This window comes from Alligator sinensis, unplaced genomic scaffold (assembly GCF_000455745.1).
Source record: "Alligator sinensis unplaced genomic scaffold, ASM45574v1 scaffold454_1, whole genome shotgun sequence".
In the NCBI taxonomy this organism is placed as follows: domain Eukaryota; kingdom Metazoa; phylum Chordata; order Crocodylia; family Alligatoridae; genus Alligator; species Alligator sinensis.
Window position 1 is genome coordinate 1,138,429 of NW_005842095.1, and position 23,696 is coordinate 1,162,124.

Sequence of the window (23,696 nt, forward strand, 5' to 3'; positions counted from 1 at the left end):
TCTCTCGCCAAAGAGCCGGCTGTGGTCATGAAAGCCAAAGCCTTCCTGACGACACCAGCACTGCAGTCTTTGGTTGACCATATAGATCCTCCTGTCCCTTCTCAGCCCATAGCCTGAGACTGGGAGGATCAACGAGAACACTACCTGTGCCCCCAGACCCTTAACCCCCGCTCCCAAATCCCTGTAGTGCCTCATGACCTGGCTGGGAGTGCTCCGAGCAGTGTCATTGGTGCCCACGTGAATAAGGAGCATGGGATAGATAGATATAGCTTGCATGATCTATCATTCTAGAGATGATATGAAGATTTTATTGCCAATTATTTGGAATGACTTCTTCCCTACTTATAAGTAATTTAGCCATTCCAAAATTATGACACTCTCAGATTTTGGTTGTACTCACTATTGAACATTTCTTTATTGTATTGGGGAAAAAAAGAAAAATTTTCTTAATGAAATTTCAAGGAACTTAGCAATGAAAAGAAAAATATAATAATTGGTAAACCAGATCAAATGCATTAAAAATGCTCTCTAGGTGTTATATATTTACAGATAAAGGGCCCAAATCCAATTTATTTAAACTCAAAATAGATATATATATTTGTTACATCACTAATATTAATTGACTTAAATCATTATCAAAGGTAAACTGTCAGTAACATCTGATAATAATTGAAAAGTGCACTTTACACCAAAGCTTTCCAAGCAGTGCTTTTAAGATATTAGTTTGTTGGGAAGGTCTGTCTGTCAAATATTATCTAATCAAGAAACAGAGAAAATTGGATATAACTATGATTTGGGGCAGAATTGTCAAAGCTTCTGCAGGTCTTTTGGCTCAGTCTTACTGGTAAAAATAATAGTAATGACAATGATTTTTCCTCCCTACTTATCTTCACATTGGTTTCTTATAACGATAAGAAACAATTGGTGTTAAATTGAAATTAAATGATTTGACATATTTATAAGAAGTTATCATTTTATCTGTATTTTTAGTTTTATTTAAGATGATGAAATGTGATTTCTAGTTTCCATAACAACTAATGTTTAAAAAAGCAATAGTAATATCATTAACACTTTTTAGTGCAATAAGAAAAGGTAACATACAAATAAATTCTCTTTACCTCCAACCCCACTCATCTCTGGCTTCAGTCCTCTCCAGATGCTTGTCAAATGGATGAATTGCTACATGTCTGACGGTCATCATATTCAGGTTATTTTTTGAATGATTCATTGTAATCAGTCATGAGCAATTATAAACAAACAGCAACAGAAAACAAATTGTACTGCTAGAGTTCTTTTGCTATTTTTCCATGTGTCAGGTATCCAGGTTATAGCCATATTGGTCTAGAGGAAAAGGCAAACAGGACTTGTAGTAGAGATGAAGTCGGTCTAATAAAAGATTTTTTTTTGCAAAACTCTTGTTGGTCTAATAAAAGATCATATCTCTACTACGAGTCCTGATTGTCTTTGTTATTCTTAAATTTTGCCAGGGAGAAAGCGAATAAAATAGTGATTACTGGCAATTATATGTAAATGTTTTGTATCCAGTGACTTAAAAGCAATTTTCAAGTGTTCAGTGCCTTTTTTTGGGAGGTAGGGAAATATTCCCATTCAGTACCTATGGAACTGAGGCATAGGTTAAATCAGAGGCATAAATGGATGTTTGAGGGTCCAGTGCAGCAGGGGTTCATGGGACACCATTCCTGGCTATATTGCCAATGCTGGTGGCTATTTTTGCATCCCTCACAGGGTCCACATCTGGGGCTAGTGCTGGTGCCACACTTCCCTTGCCCCCCTTTGCTTGGGATAAAAGCAGACATCAGGTTTATCCCAGGTCTGATTGTCCTGGGCTTTGACTTGCATCAAAACAGGCATAGGGCAGATATTTACACACTGCTGCTTGAATGACAGTTAACTTGAATCAGTCATGACTTTCCCAGGAATAAGTGTTATCTCGGGTACTTCACAGGTACTTAGAAACCACAATGGACTTGTATATCTGTAGGATACTGCAATAAAACAATTCTGTCCTGGGAAAATGTTGACATTTATTTTTTGCCTTGGGTCACAAGAAATAGAGACAAAATTGGGAAAGAATCTGAAATACTGTACCCTCTTAATTGTTGCTCTTCACCCTTATTTTCATAAGTAGCAAGAATAACGTGTTTAAACTCGAGCTGATACAGCCAAAGGGGAAATGTTTGTTCTGTAAATAATTATTTTTACCATAGTCTGAACAACTTGGTTAAATGTTGACCGTGTTTGTATAGCATTCCAGCAGTGATAAAAATGATGCTGCATTTCTTCTTACTACTAGCCACTACCATGACTGGAATTGTAGTTGAGAGTAAAGCTTCATATATCGAGTGAACAGATTATGTATGTAGTGTGTATGTACACAGGACAGATGTGCAGTGAGAGGAAATTACAGCTATCTTACAAGAATGCTACAAACAAACCGATGGAGAGAATAGGCTTTTACACTATTGCCTAGTCTAAAATTATTATCTACAGGAGATAATATGTAGAAAGAGATAAAATTCCTTGCTTTTTAGTTGGATTGACACAAGAAACCTCATTATTAGTATTTCGTAATCTATCAAATAATTAGCTACATTTAGTTGAAAGAAAGATTGTAGCTATTTTTTTCTCATTCTTCTTTCACAATAGAAGGGCTTAACTTAATTATTAATGGTATAAAGTATATAGTGCAATGAAAACAATCTTGTATTGATAGGTGGAATCCAATTAAGAAAAACTAAGGGTAGAGGAATTGAAAAGAAAAAAGAAAATGAAAAGAAAAAAGTAGTATTCCAACAGAAATCAGCAGAAGAGGGAGCACTAGGAAGTGTAGTAAGCCTACTCTTTGGTAGTCTGTGTATGAAGATATATTGTTCTTGCTGGCTTGATTTGTCCAAGCTATCTTTAGTACTGATACAGACTGATCTTTAGTACTGATACAGGCTTAAATCCAAAAATATCTAACTAATACTGTTATAATGTAATTAGAAAAGTTATTGAGCATGAGTTTAACTATTCATTTGTCAATCTGTATTCATTTTGAATCACTTAAAAGGCAGTCTCTAAACCAGTGGTTGGTTATCACCCATGGGCCACATGCAACCCAATCAGTACACTGCTGCGGCCAATGTGACATCCTGTTAAAAAAAATTTAAATGGTACACAGGAAGTAAGTTGTGTGAGTGCCACCAACAACACATTGAGAGCTTCAAGTGTGGCCCACTGGCAAATAGGCTGAGAACCACTGCTTTAAACTATATTACACCAATAGTCATTGCATGTACATCATTATGACTGATAGTCTTTTATAAAAAATACAGAAACAACTGTTTTTTGACAAATTGTGGTATGTTATAAATATATACTTCCTCTTCCAAATGTGAATCCATTGGAGATAAACAGGTTATATAAACAGGAGAGACATTTTCTACATTTGTCTTAAATCTGTGAATAGTAACTGTAATTAGCACAAGTAATTGACCTATTCTTCAAACTTTAGAAATAAAGTGGTTTTCAAGAAAAAAACCATAAAAAATATCTTCATTAGTAAGTGATTGAATTATTTCAGTTAAACTTTGAGACATAATTATTATTCATGTAGTTGTACTGACATTTTAGGATGAAATAATGACCTTTTAATATTCTTCCTCTTCTAAAATTTCTTAAGTTTTAAGGGATTCTCTATATATAAGATTGATGCTTTCCATCTGAATGATTCATGTACAATAAAGAATAAAATGTTTACATTATCCATGTATCTGGATAAGAAACTTATTATTTCACACCCATCTAAGTGCACAGGATTTCACAACATGGCTGCAGCAGACATGAATGTTGGGTCTGTCCCAAAGCTGGGGGGCATAGCAACTGCCTGCAGGCAGTGGCAGCAGTGTTGGTGGCAGGGGCATGGTGACGGTTTGTGGGGAGCACCTGCAGGGGCTGCCAGCAGTTTCAGCAGTGGCCAATCTCAGGGGGTGCATGTGCGCCTACATGCACACCCTACACATCACAAATGGCAGCAGAGCTAGGCATTTGGGTATCCTGAGTACCTAAAGTGTGTTAACCATCTTTCCTATTGTGACAGAGAGAGATTTTTTTTTTTTCTTCAAAATCATTGCTTTACATGGAAAATAACTTTGGCATAGGCTACTCTAGGGAAAGTTCTCCACATAATTGTGTAGAATAGGTCCTCCATATATTAATGAGCCCCAGGCCCTAAATATCACCTTGTGTATGACACCTCTGATTCTTCAAATTTTTGTGGATCCTGCATGCCTTTTATATAGAAGAGAGTTGTAAGTTTGTGACCATTTGTCCCCCTTGGGTCCGTGTTCCTAAGTTTCTTACCTTGGGCTATGTTGATAGAAGTAGCTATACTTGTGTCACTGAGATGAAGCACAGCACTGTAGTATCCATTTTTCCTCACTTTTAGAAAAATATTGGACCTACACCAGTTTCTTGCTTTTTTTTACATGATTTTATTTTTTAATGTCAATAAAACCTTTCCATTAAATGCCCAAACCCCAAACTCTGGGATTTAAGGCCTTCATGTCTTGTGATTCATTCCTTTTATGTCAATTTTGTTTTGGCCATCTTCCAAAATCCTGTCCACAGTGGTGGTCCTTCTTCAGAAACTTGTCAGTTCAGAGATACTTGCCTAAGATTCCCTGTTCTGAGGGCAGACTTGCATTCAGAAAAAGTTTATGCCTAAACTGTACCTCTTCAGTACTAAGAAGGGAACCTCTACCTCTTCATTTCTCACAAACTGAGTTTTCTGCCAGTTACAACATCCATAAACGGTGTAGGCTGTGTGGCACAGTTGTAGTCATGCTGGGCAGCAGTACAGATGGCAGATAGTGGAATGACCTTCAGGGAAGGTTAGCTGTAAAAGAAACAGGGATAACACTGATGAATAAGCAGTCATGGACCAAAGAGCAGCACCACCAGGATGTTGTGAGGACAGCAGATGGTACTGCTTTTCATCCTGAAAAGCCACATATATCCTTTGATGGTGCTGTGACATGGCAAGTACAAGTCACCACTATAAGCCTGCCAAGCCTCCAGCCATGGGTCTACAAGTCCCCAGCAGCAGAGCAGGCAGAAGATGTTAGAATCTCAGTGGTTGCAAAGGCAGATGAAGACAGCAGCAGAACAAGATTTCCAGTTGCCTTGGTCTCCTTGCATCTGGATCACAGTTGCGTTCTGTCAAGAGCTGTGTGGAATGCTGATGTACAGCAGCTTCTTCCTAATGAAAGAAGTCATGCACAGGAATCTTCCATGAAAACAGCTTTTCCAGCAAATTCCTCAAGCACTTTGGCAACCAACTGATGGTGACAGAAGCAGGATTGTGAGGTCTGGAAGCTCGTAGTCATGAACTAGCATGAAGGCGGCAGTTACAAGAAGGTCATCCAGCACTTGAACATAACACAAGTGTGATTCAGCAGCTGTAACTGAAACTGAGCAGCCCTCTTCAGGATTTGCTCTTTTCACCCCACTTGGGGTGGGGGCTAGAAAAGGTGACCTAAATGTAGCCTGCCTACTTTCTTCCTGACTGAATAACTGTGTCCAATGGGATCACTTTAACTGTGGTTGAAAATACCAAAGAACCTGGGACCTGGAACATCAGGGCCCTCGTGGACAAGTCTAATAGTGAATGTCCAGAGCATCACACTGCAATTATGGCCTGAGAACTCAGGTGACACAACATAAGGATAGCTGTACTGAGCAAGACTCGACAAGCAGGAGATGGGCAGCTCAGAGAACATGGACTTGGCTATACCTTCATCTGGAAGGGTAAAGAGGAACGAGAACACTGACTTCACTGATTTGATTTTGCCATTAGTAATGAACTTATAAATCAACTCAGTAAGTTCCTGATTGGAATTAATGAGCACCTCATGACTCTCTGTCTTAAACTGGTGGGGAACCAATATGCCACTGTCATCAGGGAATATACCCTGACTCCTGATGCCGCAAATGAAAGCAAGGAAGAATTCTACACCAACCTTGGCCAAGTCCTTTCTGATGTTCCAGAGGGAGACAAACTTATTCTACTTGGTGATTTCAATTCCAAAGTCAGATGAGACTCTAACTTCTGGAATGGAATCATCAGCAAGGATAGAGTAAGAAAGGTCAACTCCAGTGGTATCCTCCTCTTGTCCAAATGTGTAGAACATGGACTCACCATCACCAGTGTCCTGTTCTGCCAGAAAAACAGGCACAAGACATTATGGCAACACCCACAATCTAAGCATTGGCACCTGATTTACTAGGTCATCGTCTGTGCCCATGATTGCAAAGAGATCCACATCACCCGATCTATGTTGATGATTACTGGACTGATCACTGACTCTTCCACTCAATTTTGTCACTCACACTGTCTCCCAAACAATGGCTGCACCAGAAGCAATGCCGACAGAAGATCAACATTGAAGGACTCAAGGGCCCATGCATTACAGACCTGTTCCACCAGTGCCTCAGTGAATTCCAGTCAACTACAATGGTAGAATGTCAGCAGCACTTTGAGTGCCCTCAAGGCTACTATCATCAGCGCCTGTGAAGAGACCCTTGGATTCTCTACCAGGCAACATCAAGACTGGTTTGATGACAATGACCGGGAGATCCAAGAATTTATCGATCACAAACACAAAGCTGCGTGCTTGGTAACATGACACCAACTCCAAAGCAAAGGTCCAGAGGACCCATGATTTAAAGGACAAATGGTGGGAAGACAAGGTTAAGAAGATTCAACATCTTGCTGACATCTATAATATGCGCAGTTTCTTCAGTGCCACCAAAGCCACCTATGATTTGAGCACTCAAGGACCACCCCCTTGTAACCTAAGCATGGTGGAGACCAGATCAAGGAAAGGGAAGCCATCAATGCCCATTGGAAGGAGAATTTTGAAGACTTTCTCAATTGACACTCTGTTGCTGATGAGTGTTCTCAATTCCATCCTGCAGCACCTAGTCAGGGATGATCTTGGAATCCCTCCAACCCTTGATGAGGTGAGTAAAGCTATCATGCAGATGAAGAATGACAAGGCATCAGCAGCAGATGGTAGAGGAGCAGAGTAGAGGAGCTCACATCACAGTTTCATTTCCTCATCTTAAGGATCTAGAATGATAAGGAAATCCCAGACAACCTCAGGAATATTTATTGCCTTCTACAAGATTATGACAGTCTTCAAGAAAGGAGACAAGTCTGACTGAGGAAACTACAGAGGGATTGCCTTGCTGTCCACCATGGAAAAGATCATTTCGAGAATCTTTCTGAACCATCTCCTTGCACTTGGTGAAGGTCTCCTCCCAGAATCTCCATGTGGGTTTAGGGCATCAAGAGGCACAACTGACATGATCTTCACAGCTCCCCAGCTGCAGGAAAAATGCCAGGAACAATACAAGCCTCTCACCTCATGAACATTATACATGGCCTTCCATGGTGAGAGTCTGGAGTATTTCCAGTACCTCAGAAGCCATCTCTTGCAGAAGGCTGACATTGACGAAAAAAATGCAACATTGTCTCAAATGTGCATGCATGGCCTTTGGATGTCTGAAGGAAATGGAGGTTTGAAGATTGCAACATCAGATCCAAAACCAAGCTCATAGTTTATCAAAAAGTCATGATCTCCACCTTGCGTATGGAGCCGAGACATGGACAGGAGACATCTGAGTTTTTTGGAGAAGTACCATCAAGGCTGCCTGATGAAGATCCTTCAAACCCAGTAGGAAGACAGACACACTAATGTTACCTTCTTCCTGCAAGCAAACGCCACAAGTATTGAGGCAATGAGCATCCCACATCAAATTTGTTGGGCCAGCCATATCATTTGTATATCCAAATCCAGACTCCTGAACTAAGTTTTATTCTCCCAGCTCAGCCAAGATGGATGCACAAGAGGAAGGCACAGAAAGTGCTTCAGGGACATCCTCAAGGCCAACTTAAAAAAATGGAACATCAATGTCAACTCATGGGAGATTATCATCCAGGACTTCCCCAAATGGAGGAAGAGTTTGCTGCAGGGATCTTGGTACTTTGAAACCTCATGATAACAATGGGAGTTGGAAAAGTGGGAGCAGAAAGAAACAGCATGTCGCAAACCAGAACCAGGAATCAAGAATCCAGCACCACACATCCCATATGGAAGCACATGTCCAAGCTCCAGTATAGTCTGTCCCCCCTGGATAGGCCTCCATCAGCTGTCTTCAGACACATAGATAAGACAATCATGGAAGACGGTCATCTTCAACTGAGAGGGATTTCTGAAGAAGAGAATTGGTAGAGGGCATAACAGCGAAACCAGCCAAAGATAATCCACCAAAAAGTTTGGATTTTCTAAACAGTGGTTTTCAAAGTCTGGCTACTATAAACCTTTGCTGCCTCAATGCTGACTTGAGACAAAGTCAACCCCTAGCACCTAAGACCAGCACTGGAAAGAACTTTTTTTTTTTCAGTTCTGGCCCTGACATCAAATTGGCACTGAAGTCCAGAATAGAAAACCCAGTACAAACACCAAGGTCTTTGGTGTCAGCATTACTAACTTGTTAAAATTACAGGTACAGAACTCAATATCAGTGCTACCAGCATCAGGGCTTTGTTATATGTTAATTTTTCTTGGCTCATTGAGATCTTAACGCCAGGATTGTCCACACATTGAGACATGAAACCAGTTTTAAGCACCCTTTAGTTGCCTTAAAGTTACACCACTACAGTGTAGGTTTATTTGTGATATGTGTTATCCAGCTCCTGTTACACTAACATGTAGCCACTCTAGGCTATAATCCCCCACCTCCTTCTCCTGCCAGCCCAGATCAGTCCTGCTGTACCCCACCGCATTCCGCCTCCCCTGCCCTCTTTGGATAAGGCCAACCATCCCCTACCCCTTGGCACCCCAGGTCCCTGCTCCCCCTCACCCTCTACCATCCCATAGCTCCAAGCTCACCTGTGTCTGCTGGTGCTGTCCCAAGGGAGCAGGAAAGGGAGCCCATCTGCCTGGCTGTAGCCACTGATACCATTCCCACTTTCTGAGCTGGGTTTAGCCCACAGAGCAGCTGTGGCTCTTCAATGGCTGGGCATGTGGGTTCTCCTTCCCTGCCTGCTTCTCCAAGACAGCACCAGTAGCCACAGGTGAGCTGAGGGGTTCAGGTGAGCCCTGGGGGTGGGGAGGGAACTTCAAAGGGTTGGGGGAGAGCCCCAAAGAGCAGGAGAGAAGAGCGCGGTGGGAGGAATTCTTACTTTTCAGTCCTCCAGGCTTCTTCTTGCTAGGATCCAGTCACAGTTATGTAGGTCCAAGACAGTCAGAGAAGTTTTTCAGCTTGAACATGTGACTGCTCCAAACTCAAGCTAATACTGATTACCACTCTGAGAAGCCCAAGTGTAACATGTAACAAGGCTGCTAGTCTCCAACGTATAAGAAAACAAAAGAATCCTCTAACAAAACTATTTACTGTTCCCACTAAATACAGAATCTCTACTAAAACACGTGTTCTTCTTTTCCTGTTTTCACCACTGATATGTTATGATCCTTTTCCAGAGAACCAACATCTTTTACCTTCACAGGGTTCTCCAGACAAGGCTATGTTCCCTAAATAGGTTCCCTGGAATTCCATCTAATGGGTGCCTTGGTGTCCTGGAAAATCTTGTGTAGGACAGCATCTACACGTGCAGATGTTAAAGCACATTAATGTTGTGTGGGCTGACTTGGGATGAAAGTTAGTCCCAAGTCAGTCCACAAGCACAGTGTTACACATGCATTACTGTGCACTAACTAATTGGGCATAAATTTAATTCCTACATGATGCAGGTATCAAATTTACACTCAAGTCAGTTTAAGTTGCTATATTTACTCCGCAGTAAATGTGCATGTGTAGACGTGCTCCCACTGAGATGCAGCACTACCACATACAATTCTAGTATACTGAGATGGGAAAGAAAAACTTGTCCTTTTATTTCTGGGATAACTTGTCCTCCATCAAGGCACCTAAGAAGTTGTTCTTTCCCATCTAAGCATCCTAGAATCAGGCCCTGATAGACCGTTTAGAGGACCAGAATATCAGAAAGACTTTGAAAGTTTGATTTATAGAATATGTTATATGTTATTCTCCCTTCCAGTTTCAAAGACCCATACAGGATCAGCTGTTGCAACTAGTCTGATGAATAAAAAAAAGGCTGCTTATACACAGAAGTTAGAAGATGGGAGCTTCTAAAACTCTTCTATTTTTTCACCATGATCCTTTCATTCTTCTTCATATTCCTATTCCTCTCTAAGTGCAACAATAAACATAGAAAATGAACAATTTATACTTCACAACGTTTTCACAAATTGGCAATGATAGTAGCTGAAGGAGCCCCCAGATCTGCAAAGAACTTGTTGCAGCCTTTATTCAGTCAGCTTTATGCATAAAATGAGCTGAAAAGAATTATCTAGTTATTGAAAATATAAAACTTATAGATGACTTTCAAGGTCTTTAGTAGTAGTTGCAGTTCAGGAAAGTTCCAAGGAGTTGAGCCCAGGACAGCCCAAAGGAATACCATCCCAGAAGTCTCAAACAGTGATTTGGCAGATTACCAAAACAGAAATTTCACAACTAACTAGACATTTTTCTAATGGGCTTGGTGCTCAGTTCTGTAAAATGGATTTTCCTTATAGTAGGCTTCTTTGTCCCCAGTAAGATCAAAAAATGACATTGCTGCCAAGGCAAGAACCAGCGTAGCATCTTTCCACAATGCATTTTTCCATTCTCTGCTCTCAAGATCTTTCTAATGCATTTTTTCCTAACCTGCTAGTGCTACAGGATCATTAAGAGCAGCAGGAAAATACAGCAATAATTTAACAAATACATACTTATGGGGCCCAGAGCATTTTAACCTACATAATTACTGGATCTGACCATGTGATTGCCAGGGAACCTAGTTTTCTGTTTTAAAAATTGCAAATTGTCTGATGAAAATCCCAAATTCTCTGATTAAACCCCCCCAAATCCATGTTTTTCCACAATTAAAATGAAACAACACTAGATCTAGATCTAGATATACACTGCCCCCCATGCCACTTTGTGATGCTGAGCAGTCCTGATATGCTGGTGCCCTGCCCCTGCCAGTGACCCTCATACTCAGGTAACAGCCCCCCCACAAACACTGCCAGTGCTCCTCACTCCTGACCCAGAGCCTCTGGCCCTGTCAGTGCTGCTCACTCCTGACCCGCAGCCACCTGGCCCTGCTAGTGTCCCTCTCTCCCCACCCACAGCCCCCTATCCACCCCAGCACTACTGGTGTCTCCACCCTTCAGTTGCCCTGCCCTCCCAACCCACAGCCCTCTGGCCCTGCCAGTAGTCCTCACTCCCCAACCCACAGCCCCCTGCCCTCCCAGCCCTTCCAGAGGGGCCCCCAGCTGCTAGAGATATTTAGCCAGGGACCTGGGTCTGCAGCACCTTGTCACTCCCTAGCAGTACCTGAACCCCAGCTACCACCCATGGGAGGTGACAGCTGCTGTGGCCAGAGCCAAGTGCAGAGCCTGGAGTCCAGCTCCCCCTCTCCCATTGGCAGCATGGCTGGAGTGGAACCCATAGGGGAGGGATGATGTAGGCTGGTGACTCTGGTTTTTGCATTCTCTGCCTTACTACTGCCCTCCTCCTCCATGGCCCACTGGGTAAGGTCCAGCACAGGAGGTCAGAGTGGCGTGGGGAGGCTCGGTGCTGCTGCCTGGAGCTCCACGCTACCATGGCAAGGCACTCTCTACCCACCCAGCAGCAGTGGGGGTGGGGGACACAACTCCACAGCATCACACCCACTGCTGCCAGGCAGGCTGGGTGCACCTTGCCATGGCAGCACAGGGTTCCTGGTGGTGACATCAAACCTCCCTGCCCCGCTCTGCCTTCCTCTGTTGGGTCTCACCTGCTGTGCTGCAGAGAACATAGGAGGAGGCATTAGGGTGGGGAGTCCACAGTGGGCAGCCCACATCTGCCTCTGCCATAGTTGGAGGGAGAAAAAAGTTATTTGGTGGGGATGGGGGCTGGCATCCCTCTCACAGCACCCACTCCTGCCTACCCATTCCATCCTATTGAGAATAGGGCACACCCTTGGGTGTACCTGGGTTACACAGGTATATTTAATGACCATTCAGATAGACCCCTGTGGTTGTGGTCCAAGGTACTTGACCCAGAACATTTTAGACAATGATGAATGCACATTTTAAAAAAGAGACCAAGGGCAAGAATGACACTGGGTATACAGGGAAGTACATTTTATTGTTCTGAAGTGTTTCAGGGCTTGGGAGGGTTCCCAACCAGCCTCCTGCCTTCTCCTGCCCTTGGTGTTCAGGGTCAGGGTGCTCTCAGGGCAATTGCCTACAACCAGCCTTCTGGTACTTCGGTGTGATGCAGAAAGAACAACTTGAATTCATGTTCGGTGGTGAAAGCTCAGATAAGTTTATTGTTTTTAAGGATAGTAGCTAGTAGGGCTGCCTAGCAGTCATCCTGGCTCAGCAAAACTGTCCAGACAATGGTAAATGACACATTATGTGCCCAGGCGCCCCCTAAGTTGCTACAAAAAGGCAAGGCTCTCAACCCCCATATTTATAACCTAGATGCCCTCACTCTGTGTCAACTCCTCTCTCTCTCTCTCTCTCTCTCTCTCTCTCTCTCAATCAAGTTTTTCCTCTTTACTTGTCTCTTGGCCAAGTCTGGACACCTGCAGCTCATTCCTTGCCAATTACAGCTTCCCCCTTCCAGGTTTGGGCATCTAGAGCTCACTGTCTGCTGAGTTTGGGCCTTTCTAGCTCATTCCCTTACTTAGCTTGAGCATCCTCAGCCTGCTGAGTACAACGTGTCTCTTGTTACCTACTTTAGTGAGTTCTAACTTTCACACTTCAACTTGTTCAGCTATTGTTTCTTATTTTACATTTATCTTGTTGCTCACTGTGTCTTTTATCAGGTCATCCAGTGGCCAGTGAAGCCTGTTACTCCCAAGGTCCTTTGCAGTTTATTAGTTTAACTATAGCTTAGCATAACTATGGCTTAGCATAGCCAAAACCCCTACACAATTAAAAGAGATGTTATCCTTGGGATGTATCTGAAAGCATGTAAATATTCTCCTGATTATAATTAGATCAGGAAAGACTTCTGGTTTGGTAAACAAATTACACCCTTGGTAGGGGGATGTTGGGGGGGGGGGGGGCTATATGCATAGTCTGAGCTTCCCAAGAATCCATTGGCCAATGTATCATATTTACCAGAATCAAAGACTTTAAATTTAAGATGAGCCTACCAATAATTAGATTATATACATAAAAACATTATAAATTTGTTTTAATTTTCCATGTATAGCATCTAATTAGTAGAAAGTCACCTTAAAGTTGTCCCCCTCTGCTACTGTGCTGAGGGAAGTAATGGTAGGTGGTGAGAGTCCAGACCCTTGGCCATTTTTTCCCCTTAAATTACCCAAAATCCAGGATGACTTTGAAATAGGACAAATTTTTTTTTGGTTATTTATATGGACTTTCACATACCAACAGATATTGTCCTGAAACCTTAAGCTTCTTTCTAATTAAAACAAACAAAAACCAGTGCACGCTGAAAGTATTAAACAATCCCCCACCCCCCCTCTCGCCTTCATCGTGAAATATGGCCTGTACATGTATAATGGAGCTTAAAGGCATAAGGAGGAGCTGGGATGTGTCCATATGTATGTACAGGTGTGTTATGTTACAGCAAATAGCTGTAGCCAGGACATCTGCAAAAAGTTGCTTTTATAGAGATATCTGACTTTGAAGGTAATAAAATGAATCTTCTTCCTTCTCTTTAAGTTAAAGGATTCAATTAGTTTTTAAAGTACTTGGATAAAGTGTTCTACTTTTTATATTAGTTTTTTTTTTATGTAGCAAATTGTTTATTTTCAGTTATTTACCTTTGCTTTGCAATATATACAGTATCACTATTCATACAAAATGCAGTATTACAGATGAAAAAAATATGATTTTTTTCAGATATGACCACTCCAAAATGACCTAGCTTAAAAGCAATAGCAGAAAATTTCATATAATGTAAACTATCACAAAAATGTATTAAAAACACTTTGTGAGGGAGAAAACCAGCACATGGGATTGTAGAAATGCAGTATGACAATTATTTCCCTTTTGTCAACAACCACTTAAGTAAATGGTAGGCCTCCCACCAATTTTATATTGAGCTTGTTTCTGCCTCACCAAACTACATACAGCAACCTTGTTTAATATTCCTATTAATACATAATTTTAATGTCTTCAGCTTTTCATATTTTTTTCTTTTAAGCTGTTTGAACCATATCATTCAAAATAATTTTAAATTGTTCATTTATTTTATAGGGGATAAGTGCAAATCTCCTGAATACAGCAAAGTGAAAAATATGCTGCTGGACCTACAAAACCGGAGATACATTGCACAAGCAAAAGAAAAAATTATAGAAGATAAAATAGCTCTAAAGAAAATTCTGGTGGATCAGATGTTTAATTATTTTGATTCTGACAGGAATGGGCTTGTGGACAGTAATGAACTATCTCAGGTAAGAGGGTTTTATTTTTTTATTTTTTTATTAGCAGATCTCTGTTCAATATGTCCCACATTTGCAAAATCTCTGATGCTGTTTGTGTAGGTAGTATATAGCTTGAATGAATAGGCAGCCTATGATGCTTTTATAGATGATACTTGCAAGTATGCTTTTTAGGGTAAATTTACATGTTGCGTTTAGACCACACTAAATCTGTGGAATGTTAGGCAGTGTTAAACTTAAAACATGTTGTGAGCACTTACACATTAAGAGTTAATACTATTTCTTGCCTGCACAGCTATGCCTTGACACTAGAAGGTTGGTGAGGTAAGATTCAGGACAACTGGGGCATTTATACATATATGCTACATTTCACTGGTGGGAGGGAACTTTTTAATGATATATTTTTCAATATTATGTCATAGCTCTTCATCTTTAAAGCTAGGTTATTTCAGTTATTTTGTCCAGTTGTACACACAATTTTAGGTCTGATTTATTTGTCGTAGAGGATTATAGATGTGTGTCTTATACTGCTGGATGCATAGCTTTCTTAGGTGGCAAACTCAAATTTCTAATTTCTGTCTAGACAACAAAATGAAGATGTGATTGTAGCATAGTTGGTGCAATCTGTACCAGCTGAACTTCTCTGTTATTTTACCCACTATTTTCATTCATGTTACCACAGGTAGGCCTACCAGTTTCAAAATCACAATTTTTGTTTTACTGTGTAGATGGTTCCTAAATTTGAATACATCATGACACAAGTGATCTTGAAGTTGTCACTGATCTAAACTCAGACATCTCCTCTCTTAGATTTTGGTTGCATGTAGATTAGTGGGCAAGAAGGAACCATATCTCTAAAGTAATGATGCTAAGGATAAGAGTAAAAAAACAAATACAATGCTGAAGATACCTATCTGAAAGTCTTTGAGGTTCAGTTAGGATGTAATTCTACCTGAGTTTTATTAATGAGCCAAATACAAGGAAGCTGACTAAAGGTATATGATAAATGTAGTTTTCTGAGTGGTTGGAGATAATTACAAGAATATCACAAATGTGCTATTTGTATAATAAAATATTTCATTCAAACATGGAGAGGAGGCATCTAAACATTTCATTTTACTGTACTCTTAAAAGCCAAGGAAAGGAGAAGAAATTTGATTGGTTTCTCATAAAAGCACATCTTCCTTCTTCCTCAGAACCTGTCCAAGTTTTTTTCAGGACCCCTCTACATTTGCAGGTAAAGGCGTGAGGGGTCTAATGAATGATGCACACAATTGTGCTTCCTGGCATGCCACACATGCATGGCAGGAGGCATGATTCTAGGATTGTGAATCAGAATCCATCACACCTTATTGTGGGCGGAGGGGGAACCTGATCCCGGGCTCCCCCAGCATTGGCAAAAAGCAAGATCCCACAGCTGGAAGCCCCCTGATCCTGCAGCTGGGAGACCATAGCTAATTGGATATCCCAGGCAGGGACTGCATGCGTCTCTCTCTCTCTCTCTCACACACACACACACACACACACACACACACACACACACCAACCCTGGGATCCCTGTGAGTTGAGAGGTATCAGGGGTGCCCATGGGATCCCCAAGTTAGAAGCTCTGTTCGGCTGATATGGCTCCCTGCCATAGGGGCCACAACCACATGCTCAATTAATGGCATGATAGGAAGAAGATACAAAGTTATTATACATTTTGTTAAATAACTTTGTAGCTTATTCCTGTTTTTATTGTGCCATTAATTGATTGAACATGTGGCCAAGTGACTACCTAAGGCATGATTGACTGGTTAATCATGCCTTAAGTGCAACATATATATGGGGCCTTAATAAATTTGGCTTGTGTGTATGTTTGTGCATACCAGGGTGGCAAAGTGCTTGCATTTATATTTATATATGGATTTATATTTATATATGGATACATATATAATTGTACTGGAGTAAAGGTTAATTAATTATATACATAGAATAAATTTAACATTAACTCTTGTAGAATAGAGCTGTCAACTTGCACCAGAAGAAAACTAAATTTCAGTTCCTCCTTTATTTTGCAGGGTATTTGGAAAATATCTTGCAAATCTCTATTTTTGTGCAGTAAAAGTCTGCCATAATTTTGGGTGACTGACAGCCTTTGCTAGGATCAAGACTAGAACAGGGATGTTGAAAGTCAGGATCAAGAAGCAAGGTTGGGGGCGGGGGCAGTTTTTGGATGACGGACAAAATTTTGTGCCCAAATGGAAAGTTAGTTTATTATCTTTCCCAACTATATACAGTTTGGTCAATAATGGATATACCCAAAAAGGAAAAAAAAAAAGAAAAGAAAAAAAGAAAAATCTTGCTTGTCACATTTTCAGAACCCTGAGAAAATCTTCTGGACTCAAAGCCTTTTTGGTTGACTTCCTTCTGCACCATTCTTTCTTATTCCCTATATTTTTTCACAAATTAATGCACACAGACTTTAGTACCAGTTAAACAAGTGTCATGTGAAAATCAGTGTGTTTCATTGTATGTAAACCTGTTCAAGAACAACAATGTCTTTTATATTCTATAATTTTGTTGCTATGTCTTTTGTCACAGTGGTGTTGCATTAAGAAATAAGGACTTAAAGTGCTGTCCTTTTAGAAAGTGTGCTTTCTAATCTTCTCCGTTGTTAGGAAAGAGCAGCTGTACATCTTCCCTGATATCAAAAGTTCACCAGCCTTCCCTGTCTAAACATGCAGGGAATGTACATAGCTTCTTGGGTGCCAAAAGCCCCAGCTGCAAAATATGCCATCTTTTCACCCAATTAATTCAGTGTTGCCAGCTCTCATGCTTTTATTGCAAGCCTCATCCTATTTTGTGTTTTTTTCTAAGCCCCAACTCTTGTAATAATCAGTACTAGAACATTTCACTTTTCCTTTTTGGCAGGGAAGAAATTAAATTTCTAGTCATAAATTCTAGTTCTTCAAAAACCAAAAGGCAAATTAAAAGAACCTCAAATGCATTGCTTTTCAGGTAACCTTATGATTTCTGAACAGTTGGGGCCAGAAATGATTTTTCAATAAATGATTCAGAAATTTATCAACAAAATTATATTTTTGTTCTGATACTGTTGATTTGTTGAAATTAAACCTTTCTGCAGACCAGATGAATGAATAACTACCAGTTAGTATGGAAGGTGGACTTTCTTCTGTGGAATTAAATGTTAACTGGGAAAATGTCAGAAACTACTGCTACAGTTCAAAGATTAAGGGATTTATAGGTGCAATACTGGGTCAGACCAATGGACAGTCTAGCCTGGTATCCTCTCTGACATTGAGAAGTGGATCCTTTAGAGGGAGAGCATTGAATCCAAATAGATCTAGAGTGGTGTATCCCCTATTCCTTACCCTCCCTGGCATCAACTGCTATTGATTTAGAGATGCCAGAGGAAACAGTCAACTTTTCTGTTCTGCTATTAATAGATCTATCATCCATGATTTTTTTTCAAGTCTCTTTTTGAACCTGGCTTTGCTATCTGTCTCTGCTATCTCCTGTGGCAATGCATTTCACAAGTTGTTTTGCTTACAGTCTCTTGTTAGTTTCAAACCTGACACCTACTAATTTCAGTGGGTGCCACTAGTTCAAGTATTCTGGTATTTGGTGAATAAGTTCCCTGCTCCCTTTGTCCACACCCTTCATGATTTGTATAGACCTCTATCATATCCACCTCAGCCTCTTCCTTCTCCCTTCCAGACTAAAGGATCCTAACCTCTTTAGTCTCTCCTAATATGGCAGCTGTTCCATGCCTCTGATCACTTGGTTTCCCTTCTCTGTACCTTTTTGAGTTCCACCTACCTGGGATATGGGAGACCCAGGTTTAGGTTCCTGCTTCTGTGAGTGTTAATTATTTGTACAAAATGAAGACCCAAACTAGAAGAGCTGTAAGCTTAGTTGTTAGGATGCTTGCTCTAGATGTGGGACCCCACTGTCCTTAACTAGCCAGGGCAGGGTATTGAACTTTGGTCTCCAGTACCTTCAGCAAGTGTCTTAACTATAAGTTATCTTGAGAAGGGTGAAAGTAGTTGTGTGTGTGTGTCTATTTTATACTAAGAAAATGACAGAAATGACTGTTACAACTACTGCTATATATTAAGAAAAAACTTTAAAAGACCCTTTGTTCATTCCAATGGGAAATGGGGAAAATGGTTGACTACTCAAAACCTTTTTACAGAATGGGTAAAAGATTTATTGCCCAGTTCTGGCAAAACTGTATACAGTGTGTGACCTTCATCAATATAAATGACTGATGCTTTTCAAAAGTGAAAATACTTGGGTATGAAAAAAATAATGAAAGCTTTCTACTGATTCCAAGATAGAAGAATGATTTAATTGCCCATTTCTATATTTAGTTAATTCAAAGCCTCATTGTCAGATATTCTCAGTTTTCAGTACTGAGGTTTTATAGCAACCAGACATTCTTTCTGCATAGCATAAGCCCATGGTACCTCAGAACCTCAGAGTATGGATAGGCCCACAATCAGTCCTTACTAGCAAAAAATTCAAATGATTTGTTGGAGACCTGAAAAAAATGACCTCAGAATTTGGCTCATGGTTCAAATATTTGGTTTACAAATTATAAAATTTCTTTCTCCAGTATGTAAAATTCAAATACTGTTTCTGGCAGCAAAATTCTCTCCTGATACTTTAAAAAATGGTTATTTGCAGAATGAGACTTTTCCCCAGAAATTAATTCTCATAAGTACTGGAATAATTTAATAAAGCTGGCCAGTCTTTAATATTTTTATTTTCATTTCAGCAGTCAGTATCCAAATGTAATTTGTCACAAGTGAATACATGTCACAATACACCACTGCTGAAACATATGTAATTCTGTTATTTCATGTAATATGGGATAAAATATCTACACTGCAGTGTAGTGTAGAGATACACAAGCTACCTTTAAATAAGCTATTTTGGCTCCATAATCCACCACTGTTGTCACAAACAGTCACATAATATGAGAATAGCAGTCTTCCAGTAGATAGAGAAGTAATTGGTAAGTCTGAGGATGACTAAAGAAGCCAATCCGAAATCTGCGTATCTGATTGCAGACATGGCAGACAATTTCAGAAGGAAGAAGTGAATGTTGGTGATATCAAGTCACTGCTCTTTTCCTTTGTCTCTCTTACAATTTGCTTCCATAGTTAAGTGAGTTTGCATGAAATGGTCCGAGCCTTGTCATATTTCATGGCACCATAGGGGACGATTCAGTGCTTGAGTATCTCAGGTATTAATATTAATATTGTATTTCTTCAGATTGACCTTCAAGGTACTCTTGAATCTCTTCTTTTGCCCAACTCTAGAGAGATGGCCATTGATGAGTTGGGAGTACAGGACCTGGTTTGGGAGCCATTCATTAGGAAACCTTATAGCATGTCCTGTTCAACAAAGCTAACACCATATAAAATAGCTTCGATGCTTATGGTATTTGTTTGAGCCAGAATGCTGGCATTCATTCTTCTGTCCTTCCAATTGATATGGAGGATTTCCTGAAGATATCACTCATGCTAACATTCCAAAGCTTTCAGGTATTTTTGATATATTGTCCAGGTTTCACACATACAGGGTAGAGAAAACAGCAGATTGTTAGAAGAGAAATTTGTTTTGGGTTCTGATGTCATGATCATTGAATACACTATTTTGGAGACATCGAAAGGCAGCAATGGCAGATTTTATCAACATCTATACTTCTGTTTTGGGAAAGCTGACTACCCAGGTAGGGGAAATTCTCACTATTCTTCAAGGATTGTCCTCTAATTGTAGTATGTGGGAGCAGCTGGTTGGTTTGGGGTAGCTCAGTAAAGTATCTTGGTTTTCGTGCAGTTGACAGTGGGCGTCTACACTTTCCTTAATGCACAGTGCCTACTGCACATTAAATTTAGTACTTGCAAAAGGAAGTACTAGTTAAATGCACAGTAGGCTGCCCTACTACACATTAGCATGATCACATTCTTTTTTCTTAACAGTTAATGCACGGTAGACTAATACTACTAATACTACTGCACATTAGTGTAATAGCACAGTTTTTGCCATGATGCTGTAATGTACAGTTAGTCAGTCTACAGCTTATTAAGCATCTCAGTAGACATTCCCAGTGAGTCCAAGCATTTCACATGCTTCAAAGAATAGTCGAGAGTGACCTGGTGCTCTTTAATTGAACACAACACAATGGTAAGCATACTAAAGATCAGTAATGGAGGTTTTGGTCATCTTGAATTTGGAATGTAACCAGTGTGACAGGATTCAGGCCACAGGGTCGTTCATGATTCTCCATGGTGGCCATGTGGCTCCTGTTCAGCTCTAACTCTATAGCTCTCCCTTGATTGCTCGCTCACCAAGCCACATTCTTATTAGAAATTGGATAAGGGAAGTTGCCCGTATGCCTTAGACTGAGCCTTGGTTCATTTGAGTCACCACTGGGTCTCTGCTGGACCCTAATAGTCTTAATTTGGGCCTTAAGCTTCTCTTGGTCTGTCTGTGCCCTGTAGGGTGCCTGCAGCTTTAAGGCCTAAGTGTACATCTATGATCCTCCATAGCCTTAAGGGCTTATTGTGTGGCTCTGTTATCCCATACACCACACGCCATGCCACCCAGGTGTTATCACTCACTGATAATTACCTGATGGGCATTCAACTTAGCCCCTCTCTGGGCTCCTCAACACTCTCAGGTCCCCTCTGTGATGTCAGACCCTCTGGTTGCCTGCACCTGGTCCCTGTGGTCCTCTTTCCACCTGTCTCTCTGGGTTCTCAGACCCTGTTCTCATACTCAGCCTGCTTTCTCTTGGACCCCCTGGTCTCACACAGAGCCCCGCTCAGCTTGTGGACCCCTTGGTCTAATTTTTGGCCCCTCTCTGGACTCGTGGACCTTCTGGCCTGAGTCTCAGCCCCACTCTGGTTTCATGGACCCTCTGGACCCAGTCTTGACCCCTCTCTGGGCTCATGGACTTTCTGGTCCTAGTCCTGGCCCCTCTCTGGTTCCTGGACATCCTTCTGGGCACCACTCTCTCTGGGCTCTTGTATTCCCTCCTGGGCCCCACTCTCAGACTCTCTTGGGCAACTGGTTCTTTAAGTAGGCCTTGAGCCTGCCCCAGCTCCCTATATCTTACGTGATTCCTCTTATAATATAAGAAATCCTAAGAGATTCCTCTTTCCGCCACTTGTTCTTTTGCTCTTGAATTTTCTTTTGGCTGTCTGTTCCACACCCTTTTCCCAGACCAAGGACATATGTTTGGAGAATGGGCAGGGACATTGCATCACTGCTTTACTTCCCTACCACTCTAGTCCATTAGAGGAGAGGAGAGTGATGGGGAAAGACATCCCACTGATTTCTTGGACCTGCTTCCTCGCTGCTTCACTCTTCCCATGGGAATAGGAAGAGTGGTGCAGCCACTGCTCTCCATGACTTCCCTATACAGGAATCACCCCCCATTTTGGGAAGGCACAGGAAGCAGTGAGGAGAGGGTGCCTGCAGGCTAGAATGATTGTACTGCTCCATTTTTTGGAAAGATTTGTAGAAGAGAAAAATTCTCAGAAATATCCACTGCTAGAAATGAATGCCTATTCATATCCTTTGTTAATTTATTCTTCTGTTGCTGAAGAGAGTGAGAGAGCGAGCATGAGCACACCAGAAATATTATAATGTGACATGGAATTAAAGTGTGATTATATGTATTTTATAATTATGAAAGGAGTAGTTTCCATATAGTGGAAGTGACCTTTTACAACACCAGAGTTTTTATTTACCATAACTGTTAACTCAAATGTATTTGCTTCATCATGCTCAGCTAGTGATACTGAAGTACATTTGTTATAGTGATGTAACAAAAAGATGAGATGATTTTATATTTGGTTGAGTCCTCCAAAATTAGACGTTGTCGTGCTACTTTATTTTACTTGTTATATTGGTAGGCTGTTTAAAGCAAAATATACTAACGAAAAAGGAAAAAAATTCTTATAAAATGTCTTGATTCAAAAGCAGGTTAAGCTTGTCAGATAGAGTAATGATGAATAATGAGCTTCATATTGTTCCCCCCACCCTTTCCGCCTGCACTGTGTGTATCTCATAATCTACTGTGTGGAGCCAAAAATATTTATTTGTGTTCTATTTTCTGGAGTGTCAGATGCCAATCTGTAGATTTGCTTTCTTTATTTTTTTACAAGCTAAAGATGGGGTAAATTAAACAATTTGTTGGGATATTTGTAAAACCCATAATTGTTTCTCATTTTATTTTGATCCTGGCTCAGTTTAAATTCATCCCAATTTTACAAAAGACAATTCCAAATGAAAAACAGTCAAATACAAATCAAGAAACAAAAATCAAGGAGAACAAAAGAAAACAAATGACCTATTTTCTATTGGCCAATTGATTTATGAAGTTGACTGCTATTTGGGGACATACGATTGTAAAGGCTCCTTTCCCTCCCCCTACTCTCCTTGTCCCTGGCCTGTTGCATTCAATCTCCTTTGTTCACAGGCAAACATTTGCCCAAGGATTCCTGAAAACTGGCACTTCAAATTTTGACATACAGCTACAAGGTACAATTTCAGGAACACCAAGAGCACCATATATAAGAAATAAGGAAAGCAGAAGAGATGATAGCACTGCCCTAGTACAAAGTAAAAGAAGTAATATAAGCCTAGGAAAGGGACCATACCCCATGCTTCCCCCACAATCTATGTCAAGTAAGGGAGTAATGGAAGCAAAGGAAAAATTCCTTCCTGAAACCATATTTATTAGGGCTGTGTGAAGCTTCAGTTGCCTATTCGATTTGTAGGAGATTTGGCCCAATTTTGGAGAAAAAAGATCATTCTGGATCTGTAGAATTTATTAGGAAAGACCCAAAGCATGGGATAACCATACAGAATCATAGAGAAGTAGGGCTGGAAGAGACCTCCAAAGGTCATCTAGTCCAACCCCTTGCCTCAGACAGGATTATCCCTACCCAAACCATCCTGTACAAATCCACTGTCTAACTTAGTAGCAAAACTATGCACTCAGCCCTGACATAACTTAGGCAGGCACCTACCCTGGAGATTTTCAAAAGGAGACAGGATGCACACATTGCTGGAGTTATTTGTCCCCAGTTGTCTTTCCTGCCCAGAGCAGGGGGTGCTGCCCAATGATCTC

General features: G+C 40.8%; 1 protein-coding gene across 1 annotated transcript in view; it reads left to right on the forward strand.

Moving 5' to 3' along the window:
- The window catches only part of FSTL5 (follistatin like 5), a 469,924-nt gene that overhangs the window by 186,024 nt on the left and 260,204 nt on the right, over positions 1–23,696 (forward strand). Inside the window, exon 3 of the mRNA XM_014520176.2 lies at positions 14,358–14,554. Within this exon, the coding sequence (XP_014375662.1) occupies positions 14,358–14,554 (197 nt within the window). The remainder of the gene's footprint in view (positions 1–14,357; positions 14,555–23,696) is intronic.